Source organism: Vigna angularis, chromosome 3 (genome assembly GCF_016808095.1).
Source record: "Vigna angularis cultivar LongXiaoDou No.4 chromosome 3, ASM1680809v1, whole genome shotgun sequence".
NCBI classification, from domain to species: Eukaryota; Viridiplantae; Streptophyta; class Magnoliopsida; order Fabales; family Fabaceae; genus Vigna; species Vigna angularis.
The window spans coordinates 18,270,952-18,290,315 of NC_068972.1; the positions used below are offsets into that span (position 1 = coordinate 18,270,952).

General features: G+C 30.1%; 1 protein-coding gene across 1 annotated transcript; it reads right to left on the bottom strand.

The window, feature by feature from the left end:
* Positions 1 to 13,699: 13,699 nt before the first annotated feature.
* Positions 13,700 to 14,522, bottom strand: LOC108325749 (ethylene-responsive transcription factor ERF098). Its single transcript, XM_017558839.2, has one exon. The coding sequence runs from the start codon at positions 14,397 to 14,399 to the stop codon at positions 13,920 to 13,922; it is 480 nt and encodes a 159-aa protein (XP_017414328.1). The 5' UTR covers positions 14,400 to 14,522; the 3' UTR covers positions 13,700 to 13,919.
* Positions 14,523 to 19,364: the final 4,842 nt, after the last annotated feature.

A 19,364-nucleotide genomic window follows, 5' to 3' on the forward strand; every position in this document is an offset into this window, starting at 1 on the left:
AATCAAGGCAACAAATAGATGAATTCAATTTCGTTTGAAGAATGGTGTTGATGAATTTACAAGTCTCACATACGACAAAATAGAGAAAACTAAAGTATTAGCAAGTTGGAGTACATGAATCTAACTGGTCTAGACATTTTGGACGCACTCTCTTGCTGGCATCACCTTATAATAAACTATTTATCAAATTGGTGTTTAAGAACTAATTTTGTGGCATTAACAAATTCATTCAGAATACTTTGCATCTAAACTAAGGAAATATTTAAGAGATAATCTCCTACTTTATAGATATTGTTGAGCATGTGGTGGTTTGGGAGATTGATGAAGTAATGTGCTTACAATCTTGCGCACACTCAATAAAGACTCATCTACATTGCTTATTAATATCCCACATGTTAATATTACTAGTTTAAGTATTAATTAAGGCTGAATTACTTGTATGGGTCCAGACTTCCCAAATATTGATAAATCTGTAACATACTTAACTTATGTAGTTAAAACACATCTCACAAATACTTATATTAAATACATCTTTTATAGATATAAAAGGAAAGTAAATACAAGAAAGACGGATAAATATATCTTATCTATTTTATATAACATTTGGTTTGCAAGTTTGTGGGTCAACTTGCATAATAAATTATTTATTTTATAATTTTTTCTCATTTATAACATATAAAATACTAGATTCCGATTTTAGTATTTTTATTTAATTAAATTAATAGCAATAATAAATTTGTAAACCTACTTTTTAAAATAAGTAATATTAATAATTTTATAAGTTATAATATTTAAATCAAAATCCAATAAAAATTTCATAATAGAGATATATAATTAAAACAAGTAATAAAATTCTCAAAACAAAATTAAAAACCGATAAAATATTCTCTCAAAAATAAATTTGAGTAACACAAATATGGACAATATTCATTCTGTTAAATACATTATAAATTATAAAGACATTTTAAGACAAATTCATACCTTATGTTAGTTTACTGTTTAAAAAATAAGTTTTAAATCTAATTCAACTCATAAAATTTTTATAAAATAAAAGTTGCATTTATTTATATATTATAAATTATTTTTATCTCTAATAAAATAAAACTTTCGACCCCTTGTAATCACATAAACAACAAATATGCTATACGGACCTAATTAACATACCAAAATACTGGCTGCCGCACGTGACCCACCCGTTTATCATCCAAGAATTACAGTATAACACTGTACGATGAAGCCGTACTATTTTTTTTCTTGTGTCGGAATGGTGGATCCCTTTTCCTTTCAGTGGAACATGTGTACGAAGAAAGATTCAATCTTTTAAGGTAAGAGGAGCTGGACTCGTTACAACAACATTGGCTATTCGAGTAGGCTATAAAACAAGATGCAAGGCTAAAAACACTTAGATTGTTGAGAGTTTCGATATACAGTAAGATATTGTTTGTTTTGCACTAAATTTTTACGGATTGCTTTTATATTACTTAAAAAATCTCTTACCAATAAAGATATTTTTGTCTATATAAATTTATGTTTAACTCTTCTTTTCTTTTACGTGAGACTTTGTTTGTATTTGACACATATATAAATTTATGTTCAACTCTTCTTTTTTTTATGTGAGACTTTTGTTTGTACCCGACACATCTAATAGAAAACATTATTACTTTGACATAAGTTAAAATGACGATGCTAAAAGTATGGACATCATTTATAGAATATTAATTAATATGATGTGATATAAATTGTATTATTATTATTTAAATTAGAATTTTCAGAAGAAGAACATACACAGTTTTTAACTTAGTTTCTTCTAAGGTTACTAATTAGTAAATAGATTTATATTTATCTCAATCTCATAAACAACCTCTACCAACTTAAGTCCAGGAAAACAAAATAACAATACCATATTTATGAGAACTTTTCACCACCAGCATACCAAATTCATTCTGACAAATTTCAAGTTACGGTAATTAATTTTTTAATGCTAGACTCAAAAATGAAAAAATGGATTAGAATGTTGGAGATTTTGAATTTTTTAATAATTAAATTAATTTATAATATAAATAAAAATAAATCTTTTTATTAAACTCATGAGTTAAATTTAAATTATACTATTTTAATAAGGTATTATAGTCATTTAAAGTTTATCATAGTTAATACTTGAATTTATTGTGTATTCTTAATTCTATGCTAGATATGATAATATATCTTGTTATAAAATAATGTATTAAAAATTTCATATCAACTAAATCAATTTATAATATATAACTAGAACAAATCTTTCTTTACTAAAACAATATAGTAAGGTTGAATGGGTCTTAAATTTCATAGAATTGATGAAAAGTAACTTAGTGGAGGAATCATTATTCAATTATCTAACTAATTGATGAATAACACTTAAATGGACAACAAACTCATCTCAATATTATAAACAAACTCATCTCAATATTATAGAGAGGGATTGCCAATGATTTTGGGTTTAACCAAGTCGGTGACATGGTGGTAAGCCATGGTCCATTGCGACTTGTGAGCACACAAAACCTTATCTTACTTGAAACTCTTTGCTCTTAGCTTCTCGAATTGAACAACGTATATAGGCAGCAACATTTCGTAGCCAACACTAATTACTGACAAGTTTGTTTCTGTCTTTTGGAGAATGCAAGAGAAAAACATTGATTGTTGGAAGGGATTGATTGTAATAAGAAGATGTAGCCTCAAATACGACTATAGCTTTCATTCTGGCCCCTAAGAAATTTGAGTACATACTCCAAATATTTACCATCACGAAAGGGATGAATGCCACTACGATGACAAGTATGAACTGTTTTATGTTCACATGGTTCGGTCAGATTTCGTTTGGTATTGGGTCTCCGAATCTCTTTATCGATAGACCCTAACACACCTCATAAGTTCCTTTATAATCTAAAAGATATGAGTTCAATTTGTTGGTTGAATTCTTCATGTAAATCGCTCCACATGTAACAATTGGAGATGAGAAATCTCACTTTCACTAATATCCTTCGACAAAAAAATTTAGGAGGCACAAAGCAACATGTTTTTACTGCGCTCTCATGCATTAAACAGAGGATTTGCAGTAGAAGGTTACCATCTACAAATCTGATCTTGTTCTTCTCTTGAAGAGCCATTTGTTTGGCATTTCCATTTAAAGGGATATTAATACTTTAGTTTTATTCTATGACGCTCTGTATGAGAGACTCGGTTAGAGAAAAATAAAACTACATTTGTTGGAGAACCTAAGGATTACAACAAGCAAAACTGTCACCACACTATGTTTGGGAATGCCTAAAATCTTGTGCAAAAGTAATTGAAAAACACAGGAAAAGAAAAAAGAAAAAAGAAAACTGGCAAAAACAATAACAGAGAAGAATAATATGCAGACAAAAATGATAATTAAAAGAAAAGGTTATTTCTGTTATAATATTTAACTAGTACGAGGTTTTCTGCATACGAGTTATGACATATATATATAGTAGAATGATTTCTTAAATTCTAACAGCAGGCGCAACAACAAGAAGCCAAGAACATAATCAGACTACAAACAAACATTATGAAATTATTAAACTTGGTCAACCTCGCATTCGTATATATGAATCTTGCAGAAAAAGTTTAGCAGGGTTTAAGGAAAGGTATGAAAACAAGTAATTAGAAGTAACTCTTCAAGTTGGTTAATTAATAGGAACTTACATGCATGTAGATATATATACAGACGGTTGGTTGGGCCCGCCATCGTGTGCTTGAAATGCAGACCCTGGAAATTCGATTCTCTTCGTGTCAACGCCACAACCATTATCTGAAAGTTATGACAAAACATACAGTAGCCAGTAAAGACTAAAGAGTCTGAAATGTTAGATGAGTTTCAATTACCTTTTTGACTGAGTCTTACTGAAGTTATAGCAGCCTTGTTGAGACAAATTAGGTGTCATTGCCAACCAACCAATTTATGAAGTGGTGGTGTTACCTATATATACACTAACTGGGTGAATTTGAAAATCAAAAAGTGGGAATTACTCAGGTGCATGCATTATGTATATAAACATGCATTATTCTCGAACTTTGGAAAGGATTCAATTTGAAATGAAGTGATGATGACGAGAGGCTGCGCGTTTGTGTGGAGTGTCCAGATTCATTCATTTGGGTGGTGCATTGCATGATTCATGTTTAGGTGTTAATCTGGCGAAGTGCACAATTTGAATTTTCATTTCAAAAAGGCAAAATGACAGTAGTGAATAGGTTCAACAAGTTGGTAAATGAATACGATGAAACAACCTGGGCATTTTCTCAATACCTTGTATGTATCCACAATCTTGCACCCAACTCTTATTCTGACACTCCTATATGTTCATTGAAGCATGCGCTATTACTAAGTTATCATCGTCTACCACCCTATACTATAATGCTTCAGATATTATCTTTAAACAAATCATACATTACAAGTTGGGTTTAGCATATTCTCATTTGTGACACGTAGTAATTAAATAATTAGTTAATATATGACAAAAGCAAACGATTTGCGGAAAGCCCAAGATACGTGAATGTGCGCATCTGGAAATTTTGCATTATATTATTTACTTTATGACTTTCTACCATTTTTAGTTAACTTTTTGTGGATGGTTTAGTTTAAGTTTTGGTCCTTCCGCAATTCACAATTTTTAATATGTTTACATAAAAAAAAATTATATTGTTAGTAGTTTTCGCTACTCTTTAATTAATTTTCTGGTAAGTGTATCTTCTTGTTCTCAGTTTGTTTTCTCATTATAGTGCCTCATATATTAAAGAAGCGAAATGAAAGTTTTGTGAAAAATGTTTAAAATGGTATTTTGTTGACAAAAATCATTAAAAATTAAAAATGATAAACCAGATAAAATAATACATTTTAAAAAGATTAATAAAACTTTAATTACTCTTTCATTTGACATCAACCTTTAATTATTGTTAGTTTAAAAACTTGACTGAACTGCAAATTATTTAGAGTCAAAAGGGAGACGGAAAAGTTAAATTAATGAAGTGATTCTGATTTGGAAAAGTTGCGGCCAACACTGGCTTTCCTAGGTTAACTCAATGTTTTTTTTTAAAACCCCAATTTCGATTGCCCTAGGTTCTTTTAATTAATTATCTAATAAGAGAAAATGTTCCCAAATTAGTTAGTATGCATTGTTTCTAAACAGGCGTGTGTTGTTTATCGTTACTAATTTGGGATTAGAGTTAGGGAAACTATGTAATAATCTTTTAATGTATTTTTTATTCATTAACTATCAAACTAGGAGAAGGATAAAATATCTTGTTAAACCCTTTTTTATAAAAAAAATTAAAAAAATAATTAATACAGGCAAAAGGGTTGCCCCAACCCATAAAAAAAATGTGTCACCACCGTTAAACCATGAAATTAATACTGCGTGATGCAATGTACCAAGATGCTAATTAGTTTTTTTAAAAAAAAAAACTTGAAGCTACAAACAAAATAAACGTATAAGAAGAAAAGGTAAAGTTAATGAATAACGTAAATTGATATAAATGTATAGTGTTAATTTATGTATGTGGTTCCTTTTATTTGATATATTCATGTATCTAAGCATCTGGATGCATGATGAAGAAGGAAAAGAGTGGAAATTGTAATGCGCAAGTGGGGATTAATAAAAGAGCATAGACCACAGTAGGCCCTAATGAAGGTTTAAGCAAGTGGCTCATTATTTATCTGCAAAATCTTTCAATAATTAATTTTAACTCTCTATTCTGCACTTTATTTTTTAATTCTTTCCCTTTTCATTGATGCAGATTGTAGAGTGAGTAGATTCACGAATAGTATTGCATCACCAATGGACAATAATGACGTTTTTAATTAATTAATTAATTAATTTGTGATTAACGGAACGATGAAGACATGAACAGTTTCAGTAGATCCTCTCCCAACAACAGAAACAAACAACACAATTATCGAAACCTAAAAAGTTGGTGACACGGACACAATGGTTCCAATGACCTTTAAAGGGTTTCGACATGTTCATTGTATCTGTACTGTGTTATGTTAAAGATTTTCAACTCGATTCTAAATATGCTAAATAATTCTACTCTTTGACTCACGTGCTGATATAACATGTTTGAAAATGAAATCAACCAAAACTGAAATGAGAGGGAATTGAAATTTGTACATAGTTACACAAAACTTAATTAAGTTTGTATATTTGAAAAATATATAAAATTACATGAAAAAAAATTAGGAAGAGCTAAAATTTTCTGTTCAACTCAGTCCGTAATGTCCCATTTTTGGCGGATTGTGAATGGCCGGCCAAAATACTTGAGACTAAACATTTGATAACCTCCCCTATTTGGTATTGTCATAAACATTGCTAATTAACCTACGAAGCCCAGAAGACCTTAATCATCAACACTAGCAACATCAGTCTACGAAGATTCAGTAGAACAAAAAAATTAAATAACGACGGAGATAGAAGATGATTTCCTTCATAAGGTCATCTATGTTGAAGTGGTAGGATTTTGTCTAAGGGCTAGGAACCAATAGTAAAAATTAAAAAGAACTAGGAACCCATTTGGTCTAGGAACCTCTTAGCGCCCCTCCCTTATACACACACATTAATCAATAGACCAAGTTCTATTCGCTATAACGTAAAAACTTTTATATAAAGTATGTTTCACACATTTTTGAAAAATTAAAATTAAAATTAATATTAATTAGTTTTTATCCACTTTTTTAACTCTTTCTATGTTCCAATACACATTATAATTAATTATTTAATATCACAAAATATAATAATAAAATAGAATATATTTATATTTTATGCGGATCTTACAGAAGAGGTCATTTGGTTTGTTCTAGCCTAGAGTGACAATACAAGAGTACGAGTGCACAAAATGATAACATAACTTTACTTTATTTTAAAGGTACATGATAGAGAGATACTTCTATTTATAGGCTAAGGTGTCTCAAAATAGGCAGAAACTTTAACCTAAAATAGTCACATTGGTTGGCTTAGAAAGCAAGGAGAAATCTTCTCCAATAAGAGGGATACAAGTGGCAAAAATTCTCTCAAATAAGAGGATGACATGTGGTCACTACCTATGAAAAAACTCTTCATTCCTAGAGTGACACATGACTACTAATTAGGAGGATGACATGTGGTCACCACCTACTATTTTATTTTATTCCAAAAATACTCTACACCTCCCCACTATTTTCTTTTATTCCAAAAATACCCTACACATCCCCACTGTATTCAACAATCTTTCTCCAGATTTAAACTTGTGATATATTGCAAAATTTTATTTACACTTCCCCTTAAATAAGTTTGATTCAATCTTATTTTCACTTGTTTAATATATATTTTTTTTCTTCAAAATACTTAATAAATGGTAAAATTTTGTTCTAAATTTCTAGAAAAATGTTTATATATATATATGTGTGTGTGTGTTTTTTACATTTAATATCTATAATTTTTAACATTATATTATGTTTTAACTTACCGACATATTTGACTCAAATAACTTGAATAAAGTATTTAATTTATTAGATAAATAATATAAAAATATTATTAAATACTCAAAATATAGAAGAAAAGTTATTTGTTAAAGATTTAGAATTTATTTAGTTCTTTCGTCATTATAAAGTTAGTATATAATAATAATAATATATTATTTACTATTAATATTATTATGTTTATTATTTTTTATTTGCATCTAACTTTTAAGTTTATAAAATGGAAGTGGTAGAAGCACTAATATTGAAGTTTCCTCTGAATTTTATATTTTGCAATATATCACAAGTTTAAATCTAAGTCATATGAATGTTCCATTAATGTAGAGAGAGAAAGAGAAAGATTGTTGAGGATAGTGGGAAGGTGTAGGGTATTTTTGGAATAAAAGAAAATAGTGGAGAGGTGTAGAGTATTTTTGAAATAAAAGAAAATAGTGGGAATGTGCAAAAACACTTGGGCTGGTGGAGGGAGCAACACCAAAAGATCTAAACTACTTAACCCATAATACAAAGCTCAAATAAAATCTAGATTACTTGGCCCAAAATACAAAACCCAAAATTATTTTTACTCTACTAAATCTTCATAATAGCTTAAGATGGTCCAAGCGAAAGACTCTAGGTCTATCTTCTATAGATGACTCTAACTCTTCATGAATGTGCTAGGCCATTGGGTATGCCATCATACAATAGCTCCTAGAATTGAATGTTAGAACCAAAATGAGTTGTTTAATATACAATTACAATAAGTAGTCCTAAACTTTAGAGACTGGAATGCTCTAGTTTGAGTTCATTTAAACTTTGAAGTAGAACAATTATGATATATGTTGACAATACCATTGAGCTTTATTAATGGCCTAGCAATTGAATAACAATATAGTTACATTTTAAGAAACAAGTAAGAAACTAAATGGCCTAACTTTTTTATTTTTCATTGTTTAAAGCTCCAAAAACAGTTGTGAAAGAGATTACCAAAATACAAAGACAATTTTTGTAGGGATAGAGAACACGCGAAAAGAAAATAGCATGGGGTGAAATGGTCCAACAATTTCTAAGCCAAAAGAGATAAGAGGTTTAGATATAAAGGATGTACAAGGATTCGACAAGGAGCTTTTAGCAAAATAGAAATGGATATATGCATCTAAGTATAAAGAATTGTGGAGAAACATACTAGAACCTAAATACATGGAAACAATCCAATTATGAATCAGTATGGTGGAAGGATCTGAAGAAAGTATGCGGTATTGGAGCTGACAACAGTTGTTTAATAAAAATATTACATGGAATGGAACAAAAATCAAATTTTGGAAAGATAGGTGGATTGATGAAACATCACTAGCTGAAAAATTCCCCAGGTTATATACCACCTCCATTCTAAAACAAGCAACAATATCATAAATGGGTGTATGGAATAATTCTATATAGGAATGGAAAATAGAGTTGAGCAAGGAGTGATTTCAGTGGCAAGTAAGACTTGTAAATATGATGAGAAATGTATTAATAAAGTATGCACCATGAATACATGGACAGGATTCTTGGAAATGGAAAAGGGATAAGTCAGACATATACAGTGTAAAATCTACATACAAAATTCTACAAAGTAATACTTGTGGTGATTGTGGGAATTCTTCATTATCTGAATAGTGTGGCAACTAAGATAACTTCCAACATAGAAATATAATAGTATCCTGTAAGACGTATGTGTTTACAGACTACGAAGAGTCAGTCCAACGTTCGTTTTTTGAATGTAAGATACAGAACTTAGCTTAGGCTTTATGTTATAATTGATAGGAATAATTACAATCTCATGCAACATTTTCTTCCTTTAACATGCCATGATTGAATAGAAAAGGAAATTTGGAAAGTTACATATGGATGACATTGATTAGAAGTATATGAGATCATAGAAATAAAGTTTTGTCAAAAAAAAATGCAGAAATTGACAAGGTGGAAATATTTGGAAGTTCATAGTTGAAAGCATCGACTTGGATTAGAAACAAAATCTGAAAGATATTTTTACATACTCCGATTGGTGTCTATGCCAAAAAAAAAAAGACCTTTTCAAAAGTAACTCTAAATCTCATGTTTAGCTACAATGTGAGGCAGAGGTTTGTTACAGCCTGTTGTAGTTTTGTGTTTCTTTATTGTTAGTTGTGTGCAGGTATTCATGAATGACCGATGAAGAAATTAATATCAGAAATCATAATGGCAACCACAAATAGGATTACATGAGAAATACAAGGAAAGACCAGCTCTACAGTCAGCTTATAAATGCATTAGCCATAGTAATGGTAAAAGGTCTATCAAACTAGATAAGAACTTTTTGTAAGAGACATAGTGATGGAAACATGGTTAGGACCTTCACAAGAATTACAATTTTGAGGTGCTCTTGAAAATAGATTTTGAAGATACGTATGTTGAAACATTATTGACATTTTCATGTGTCCCAGTGAGTTTTACATTGAGCAAGTGACTAAAGTGACAATTCCTCCTCTTATCTCATACAACTATGGTCGGGTGATAGCGGATTTCCACTTTTTGAAGATTCTTTCACGCAAGTATTGCAGGTAGCATAATAAATTTAGAGATTCACTTGTCTTGTACGTTGATTCAAGTGACATGATAATAAAGAATGTTTATGGCACTTCCATCCATATCTTTGAGTTTCTCAAGGGATGGATCTTTCTTTCTTATATTGAAACCTCGACTTCCTTTCTTATCTTTAAAACTCCTCCGACTGTCGTAGCTTTCGAGAGGTTCATTTCGGATTTTCGTTTGAAATTGTTTCGCGTTTTGTTGTTCTCGTTCGTCGGTTCTGTGCGCTCCAAAGCGAATCTGCCAAATTTCAATAAGTGATTCTTCTCAGGAGAGACCTAAAATCGGAGACAGCGACCACAACGGCGAAGGCGTGACCTAAAGTGATGGAGTTTGTGATTGAGTCAGTGAGTCAGTGAATCAGTGCATTTAATCTGAAGCAGCCCACGTGTTTGTGTTATTGACTCAATGAAGAGTATTTTAACAAAAGTCAGTAAGGTTATTTGAAGCGGTGAGAGCAGGTGTTTGCTTTGGAAATATGCTTATCTATAGTTGTTAATGTCAGCATTGGTTCAGTTTAATTCGGTGAAATTATTGTTTCTAGTGCATTCGGTACCTTGTTACTATTGCCATATAGCAGGAATTACATGTGTTGGGTTTCTTTGGTTCAGTTTTTGTCCCAATCCTTTTTACCCACGTTGTGCTGCATTGTCCAAGGGTTTAATCCAATCTAAAAACTGTTTTTGCTGCCCGTGAAGAGGTGTGTGGAGGTTTAAAATTATGCTTAAATGGATGTGAATCGGTGCACTTTATCCAATTTGAATTTGCTCTGTGTTGTGGCTCAATTGAAAATCGGCACTTTGTAGTGTGTAGTAGGAGTTACTTCAGTGAGTGAATTCAAGAGGCTGGTCTACTCAATTGGTTACAGATGTGCAAGATAAACTTCAAGCATGAGGTTAGGTAGGCATAGATTGAATTTTTAAATATCAAATTTAGATTTAAATATTTGGATCAGATATAATATTCATATTTTTTTTATAAAACTATTTTAAATTTTCTAAATATTTGGATCAAAATTAAAATTCAGGTCCAAAATCCAAATAGATTATTGTTTTATGATGAAAATTAGTATTATTGATAGTATTATAATTTAATAATATTAAAGATTAAACATAATATATTATATAAATTCTTAACATTAAGAAAAATAAAATCATATAAATGTCTACATAAATCTCATAAAAGAAAACATTACAATAATGATATAAATAAAAACTTAGTAACTAGTAAAATGAGTATATGTCAATTTAGTTTCTTGTAGTCTAACTCTTGAAAAGCAAGAGTTCATTAAGAAAAGGATGAACCACAATGTTGGTAGCTCATTGTTCTTTTGTCTTCCACACTATTGTATTTTTTTTCAACTTCATACCCCTGTAACTAGTTATCTTGCTTAGTAAAATTCACGATCAATATTCTTATAAATACTTGGAATAAAGAAAAAAGAATATTTAGTTAATTACAATTGTTAAGAACTAAGTATTACAATCTGGAACAGTCTCTTCTGCATGAGACAAAATATTTAGTTAAATCAATCATAACATCTCTTTCATCAAACCTTGCTCACTTTCTTTTGTTTACGCTAACTAACAAATTTATTCTTTTATTGTAAAGTTTTTTTATTATATTTGTATAAAAACATATTTTTATACAAAAACAAAAAGCAACATGCTCTACAAATTGAAAGGGGAGTTTAGCTTCATAAACATCTTTCCTAGTTCTTCTTGACAAAGTTTTTGGTCAAATCAATAACACAGCTTGGTAGATATGAGAAAGCAACAAAGCTCTAAAATTTCAACACAAAGGAAGATTAGAAAACTAAATGTAATCATGAAAGAACAACTAAATGATTTAAAATTGAGGCTAAATTTGTTAAACTTAAGCTGTTTACTGCATGGCACCCCAAGTGTTCATTTAGAGGAATGGCATTACCAAAGAAAAATAAAAAACCTGCGGTATTAATCCAAATGGAAGCATGGCTAGGACCTTCAAAGGGATCAAAGAGTGGTTTCGAATTGTAGAATGATTCAGCTTTGCCCAGCGAGCATGTGTTATGCTCTTGCCTCCAACGAGCTTATCCCGTGTTGTAGCATGAAAAACGTGTATCTTACGTGGCATCTGAGGCATGACACACGAGTAGTGTTCAGATATTAGCTGTATCAACGTGGGAAGGCTTGAACGAAGCCTATAAATTCACCTTCTCCACATCTTGTAAAAACACTTTGTGAAATTAATGAAAAGTGTTATGTAGAGAGAACTCCAAAGCCTTTCACTACAAAGTCACGACTAGAGAGACCTGACTTCCTTTAGCCACCTTCCTTAGAACTTCCTTTCTAAACTCACTGTGCATCACAAACACCTCCACACCTCTTGCACCGAACCAATTTCTCCTATTTTCGCACCAAAGCTTCCATCACATTCAACTGCTTCCGCTGTCTTCATCAGTTCTCTTCAATGGAGCTGCTTCTTCTTGGAGATTCCGGCTTGGAGGAATGTATATCATTCATAATATATAAGTCATTTTCAGATACTCTTGTAAACAAATTTTGAAGATACATGTTGAAACATTATTGATGTTTTCTGGTGCATGTGTGTGAATTTTATCTTGAACAAGTGGCTCAAGTGGTAACTCCTTCTTTTATCTCATGCAATTATGAGTGGCGCTATGATGATACACTTCCATTTTTCAGAGATTCTTTCGCTTTTCTTGCAAGTGTTGCAGGTGAAGTGATGAATTTAGGAACTCACTTATCTTAATGTTAATTCGAGCGACATGTTGATAAATGGTGTTCTTCGACGCTTCGATCCTTATCTTTAAATTTCATATCATTCAAAGTATTGAATTTTCTTCATTTATCTTGAAACCTTCTAAGTGATATGGTTTCGTACATTTCCGCATTTCCATTAAATCGACGTCCTTCTTCTTTCCCCCTTTTGTTCGATTTAGTTACTGGAGTTTACCCATTTCTGTCCGAAAGTGGCTTCGCATCCCTCATCACATAGGAGTATTACAAGGTCTAGAATTAGGTTTATGTAAGTGCTCCTTTATTCATTCGATCTTGCTGATAAAAAAAAAAAGTAACACATCAAATGAAATGGAAACATAATGCTAGCAGGAATGATATTTATTGTCTTGCAGGCTCTAAACCTTGCACAAGATGACCTTTATTGTATGATCACTTCTGCAAAATACTGCCAACATTCCAAAAAATTTCACCTTGATTATCTTTTGATCTAACAAGAAAATGTGTAATTTACCTTCCTTGACATGATTACACTTTATGGTGAAGCCACACTGCCATTAATTAATTGGCAATTCGATCTGTAAACGATATTTCTTGAAGGGATATCTTAGGGTCTCGAATTCCCCCCATGTTATGCACTTATGCCATACATTATCATTTTCCCCCATTAATTATTCCAAAATAATTATATGATCCAAAGACTTACACCCATTGTTTAGTAGGTTTCTTTTGTTTCTAATTATTGTTTTATACACACAAGTTAGATATACTAATTGTAATATATGGATGCAATGCATTGATTATTTAAGTTGACAAGAATTTGGATAAAACATCAGAAAATGTATGATGGGTATGAACACAAGAAACCAACAACACACACAATGCTAGGCCAACACTATACCAAAAAACAAGGGCATTCCATGTGTTTTATTCCCATAATTGAGTTGTTACAATAATAACAAATGTCCAGTCTCGTTTCCAAGAATCTTGATGATCAACTATAAAAAGCAAGTGAAACAAAATTAAATTAAGAACAAATTTCTCATTACATGCCAGTTGATCTGCGTGCAATACATGTGCATTCACTTGAAGAGATGTCTGTTATCTTGCATCTGAAGGAGTTCTTCAAGCAACTTATTGTCCAAGTACTCCAACTCAAAAGTATCATCACCTTGCATACTTTCTCCAGAAAAAACAGGTCCCGCAAGGTTATCAATGGAGTAAGAAGAATAGGAAGAAGAATAGGAAGAAGAAGAAGAGGAAGAGGAAGAGGAAGGAGGTGGAAGTGTTGTTAAAGGCATAGGCAAAGAAGAGTTTGGATTAGAAGACTGATACTCATTTGGGAAGTTGAGAATGGCTCTGTGGCCACGAAAATGAAAAGCAGCAGCATCATAAGCTCGTGCAGCTTGTTCTGCAGTTTCGAAGGTTCCAAGCCATATCCGAGTCCCTTTCCTTGTAGGGTCACGAATCTCTGCAGCAAACTTTCCCCATGGCCTTCTCCGAATCCCTCTATACCGAGCCTCAACATTTCCATTAGAAACCGAAGATCTTCCTCCCTCCATCACCAAGAAATCTAGAAACAAAGAAAGAAAGAAGAAGAAAGTGTTGGAGATTATTATTATTATTACTGTGTTTAGATATGAGTGTGTCACGTAGGGTGGTGGTAATAGAGAAATAGGGTATTGTATGGATGTAGATAGCACACCAATAGTATTTATGAGTGGGCTTTGTATTGTTCTTGGTGAGGCTTGACCAGAAGGTCGTATGTGACGGTTTGAATTTGAAGTTGAATAAATTCTGCAACTATAATATTTATTTCTTTTTTGTGAGTGAAAAAGATAGATAGGTGCGTGCATGTATGACGAAGAAGGGACGCAAGGCTTATTCGCACTTGTCCTTTTCGTGGCTGCGCACGTGGCTTCATCATTTACTTTCTTCTTTTCATTTATCACAGATCTCTCTCAAATATTCTAATCAATAAATCTATATCTATATATTCAAAATCGATAACTAAAACAAAACTTATATTTACATTAACCAAGTTAAAGGATCTTTTACATTATTATATAATTTTTTATTTATCCATAAATAATAGGAGCTTTCGGACAAAATGATATTTGTTTTCTTAGAACTGTGTAATTTAATGTTACTTTAATACGTTTGAATTATTCAATTCCAATAAGATCAAATAAATTTTCACACAAAACTAAAAATTCAGCCCACAAAATCTCAAATGATAAGAGTGTGGAACTTGTTACATAATTAGAAGGTAAAGCAAAAAGGGTTGCATAAGAAGGGAAATTTTCTACTTCCAAATATTGGAAGAATTCAGTAACAACAAATATTATTTGTTCTGCTTCTATTTTCAATCTTTCACAAAATAAAAAATTGGACAATAATACTTTGACAACATTTTCTTTACAACATTTTAACATCATGTACGTGCCTTTATGTGATTAGTCTAAAATTACTTCACAATCAGTAATAATAATCATAAACATCAACATAGACCAATCACAGAAGGACACATAGATAGTATTAAAATGTTGTCAAAAAAATATTATCAAAGTATCGTTATCCTAAAAGATTTGATTTTCTGGCTCAACTACACAAGTCACGCAATATCCACTTAAGCTAAAAATGTTCATATCTCATTATTATAGCTCTTGTAATGGTATTAACGAATCATATGCAATTCTATTGAGAAAAATGATAACCACGTTGAGGGAAAAACAAATTGAAAGACTAGACTAAATAATTCGAACAAACATTAAGACAAAAAAGTATTAAACATTTAAATGTTTATTTTTAAACAAAATCACTAAAGTTCATTTTCTATACATATTACACGGTAACATAGGTAAGTTTCTCTTCCTCTCACATATATATTGCAGGACCATCACTTTGTAAATAAATAAATAATATGAAAAAGATATTTCCTTCTAATTACTAACAACACTAATCCTTATTTCTATTATCGAAGAAAGAAAAGTTAAAAACTTTAACAACATTAAGAATGTGTTCATTGAAAAAGATAGATTTTAGAAAAAGAAACAGAATGGTGAAATTTAAGGAATTTGAGAATAAATTGTGTGTTGTTTTTTTTAAAAAGATTAGGGAGTGATTAAGAGTAAATTTAAAAATAAAATTTATTATAATTTTTGAAAGATTTAACTAATGTAATAAATTAAAAAGATGTTTTAACTGATAGAATGTAAAGATTATCAATTTTTTCTTAGTAGTAAAAGTAATATGAAATGATATTTTTTTAATTATGTATTTTTTGACAAAATTTATTACAAATAATGTAAAAAATAATAATAAATAATTAATATAATAATTTCATATTGTATTAATATTAATATTAATATTATTATAATTATCATTTGGATGTATTGTACCATTTATTACTTTTACTATTGTTTAATATTAGTATTATTATAATTATTAATATTTTATTTTATTATTTATAGTTATTACCATTCCATTAATATTATTATTAATGAAAACAAAAATATAAATACTACATGAAATCGATTATACACTGGCTTTGGAATCAATTATAATGTGAAACATGAATTACGCACATTTTTTTGTTTTCAGATTCTCTACAAAGTGAAGTTACGTTAATTGTGCAAGGCCAAAATCAATATTTTATTATATTTTTCTTCCATCCATGCTTCAGAAAAGCTACTCTTATGAAACTCGTTGCCTTTCATTGCCTTCAAAGTTTAAAACCGAATATAAATTAGGATCATGTTAACAATTTTTTTAAAAACTTTTTTGATAATAAATTCTGTGTTACTATTGATTTATATATTAATAATAGATCTATATAAACGGTTGTAAAAAAAATTGTTAAAAAAATATTTTCTTATCAATTAATTTCAAATCCTTAGGCACAAATTTTCTTTAACAAAATATAACCTCAAACGAACACAGTATAAAAGTAAAGACTACTGTTATTAAAATTTGTCTCTCTTCATTATATAAATATTTAATATTATATTATCATTCATAGAGAAAGATTATTTGAATCTCTTATTATAAGGTTAAATTCCTTTAGTTGTTCCTATGTAGGTTTTTCTCACTTAGATTCCATTTTTTTTAAATTCTCTCAATTAAGTTTTAAATAGTGTTAATTTGAATCAATTGCGCCCCCTGCCGTTAAATTGGCTTATCGGGTTAAATTTTTGCTGAAGTAGAAGGTTGACATGTCAATTTTTTTAAACGTGGCATTTACTATGCTGTATACATGGAATATATAATTAAAATAAAATTTTAAAAATTGAAACCCAAATTAGGGCTCATCATCTTCAACCTTACCTTTGATCATCTTCAACTTTAGGCGTTAATGGCATCTCCCGAAAACAGTTCACCTCCTGTTCTGTCGTTTTCTCCTTCTTGTGAAGCGATGTGGGGCTTTAGGAGCATACCCAGAAAAATGGCCGTTAGAAATCCACTATTTGACAAAACAAACACTCTAACTCAGGGGAAATCCATTGTTACTGTTGTGAGGGTATTCACAGGAATGGACCGCGAAGAATTTCTTACAATAGTGGCTTTTGCCGAGGTGACTTTCAATTTCTGGATGATGGTTATTACTAAGACAGCTGATTATTTTTCTATATGTTTATGCTAAGTTAACTTCCATGGAGTGTATTTGGAGGGTTCTAAGTTTTATTATTAACAGGACATTATTGTTGTGTAATGTGCAGGAATTACATATGCTGGAAAGGAAGCTATTGCTGAATTTACGGTCTGGGTGATGGATAGGGAAAAGGAATTTTGGGTGGTGCTTGATTGTAATGAAAGATGACTTTTATTTAAATTTTTTAATCAAAATGTTTAAATGTTTTTAAATTCCACGTACAACTCTATGAATGCCAGTTTAAAAAAAATTGACACGTTAACCTCCCACCTCAGCAAAAACTTAACACTATTACGCCAATTTAGCGATAGGACCCAATTAATTCAAATTAGCATTATTTAGGACTTAATTGGGAATTTTAAAAAATGGAGATCAAACTGGGAAAAACCTACATAAATAGAGACAACTAAAGGAGTTTAACCTATTATAAAAAAGACTTTTAATATATTGGTCATATACAAAAATTTCATCAATTTTATATTTGACCTAATTACTAAGATGAATGATCAATTTTAATACAATTTATTAAATGTTAGAAAAAGAAACATATATAAAAAGGTCTTCATTGATATTATAAGTTATGAATAGAGAACAGAGAAAATTTGATATGTTCAAAGTAATATCTGAAATTCTTTTGTGCATATACACCTATTGGTAAAAGATTTCGCTAATATTTTTGTCATTCAAATTTTTCATTAAACTTTACTGTTATTTATTGAGAACCTAACTTTTCTAAATTTTGAATGTGGATAATATAAAATTATCATTTAATAATTTTTTAGCATATTAGTCTTTAATCTGATGTACATTTTCCATACTACTTCCCCAGTTGGTCAAACATCCCATGAATCATCTCTATTGAACTATTTTTTATATCTAAATTTAGTTTTATTAATTGTTTTTATTTTTAATTTATTATTTTATTTTTACCTTTAAATTTACTGTGAATTTTTTTATCACTTAATTAAATTTTATATAACTCTGAAATCTAACTATACGTTTTAAACTAATTATTATAAATAATAACTACAAAATACTTCCAACAATATTTACGACATAAAATTTAAATAAATAAAAATAAAATAAGTGTATTATAACTTTCAATAAGTCTTAACATATTTTAATTCCTTAAGTGGGAAGAAAATTAAACCCTATATCTATAAAGTGTCTCCTCTAAATACAAGTTGCAATATTAAGAAAGAAGGGTGCATTTAATGTAAAACAGTAGAATTATTATAGTCAAAGAGGGGCAATAAAAGCACCTGTCTGCCAACATACATCAGAATTCAAACAATTAATCGATCTTTCTCATACATTATATAATTGAGTTTACTGTTTTTCAATAAAAGTTAGGTAACTTTGATAACTATATATTAAGAGCACATTACAATAATATATTTTAGAATAATACATTTTAAAAACAACATAAAGTTAAAAAATAATATTTTATTTTACTAAAATGAAATCAGAAATAAAAAAAAATCCATTTATGATGACAACGTTTTGCAATAATTAATTTTTAGTAATGTTGTCAAAACGGTCACCCACCTGACCTATCCCCACCACAGGTTGACTACTGAATTCAATACGGCTCATTTATTAGTTAGTTGAAAAAATTTGAATTCGATCTGGCCACCATGGGTTAGTGGGTCAAAGGTAGTGCTGTCAAAATGGGTTGTAATCCGTGAGCCAACTCAGTCCACCACGGGTTTGAGTCGAGTTGAGTTTGAAAAAATGTAATTTTTTTTATACAGGCTAATTTTCAACCCGGCTCACATACAACCTAGCTCACACAGATTGACTCATCAACTCACTTAATTTTATTAAATTATTTATTATTTTGTGTTTAAATATTATTAGTTAGTATTTGTTTATT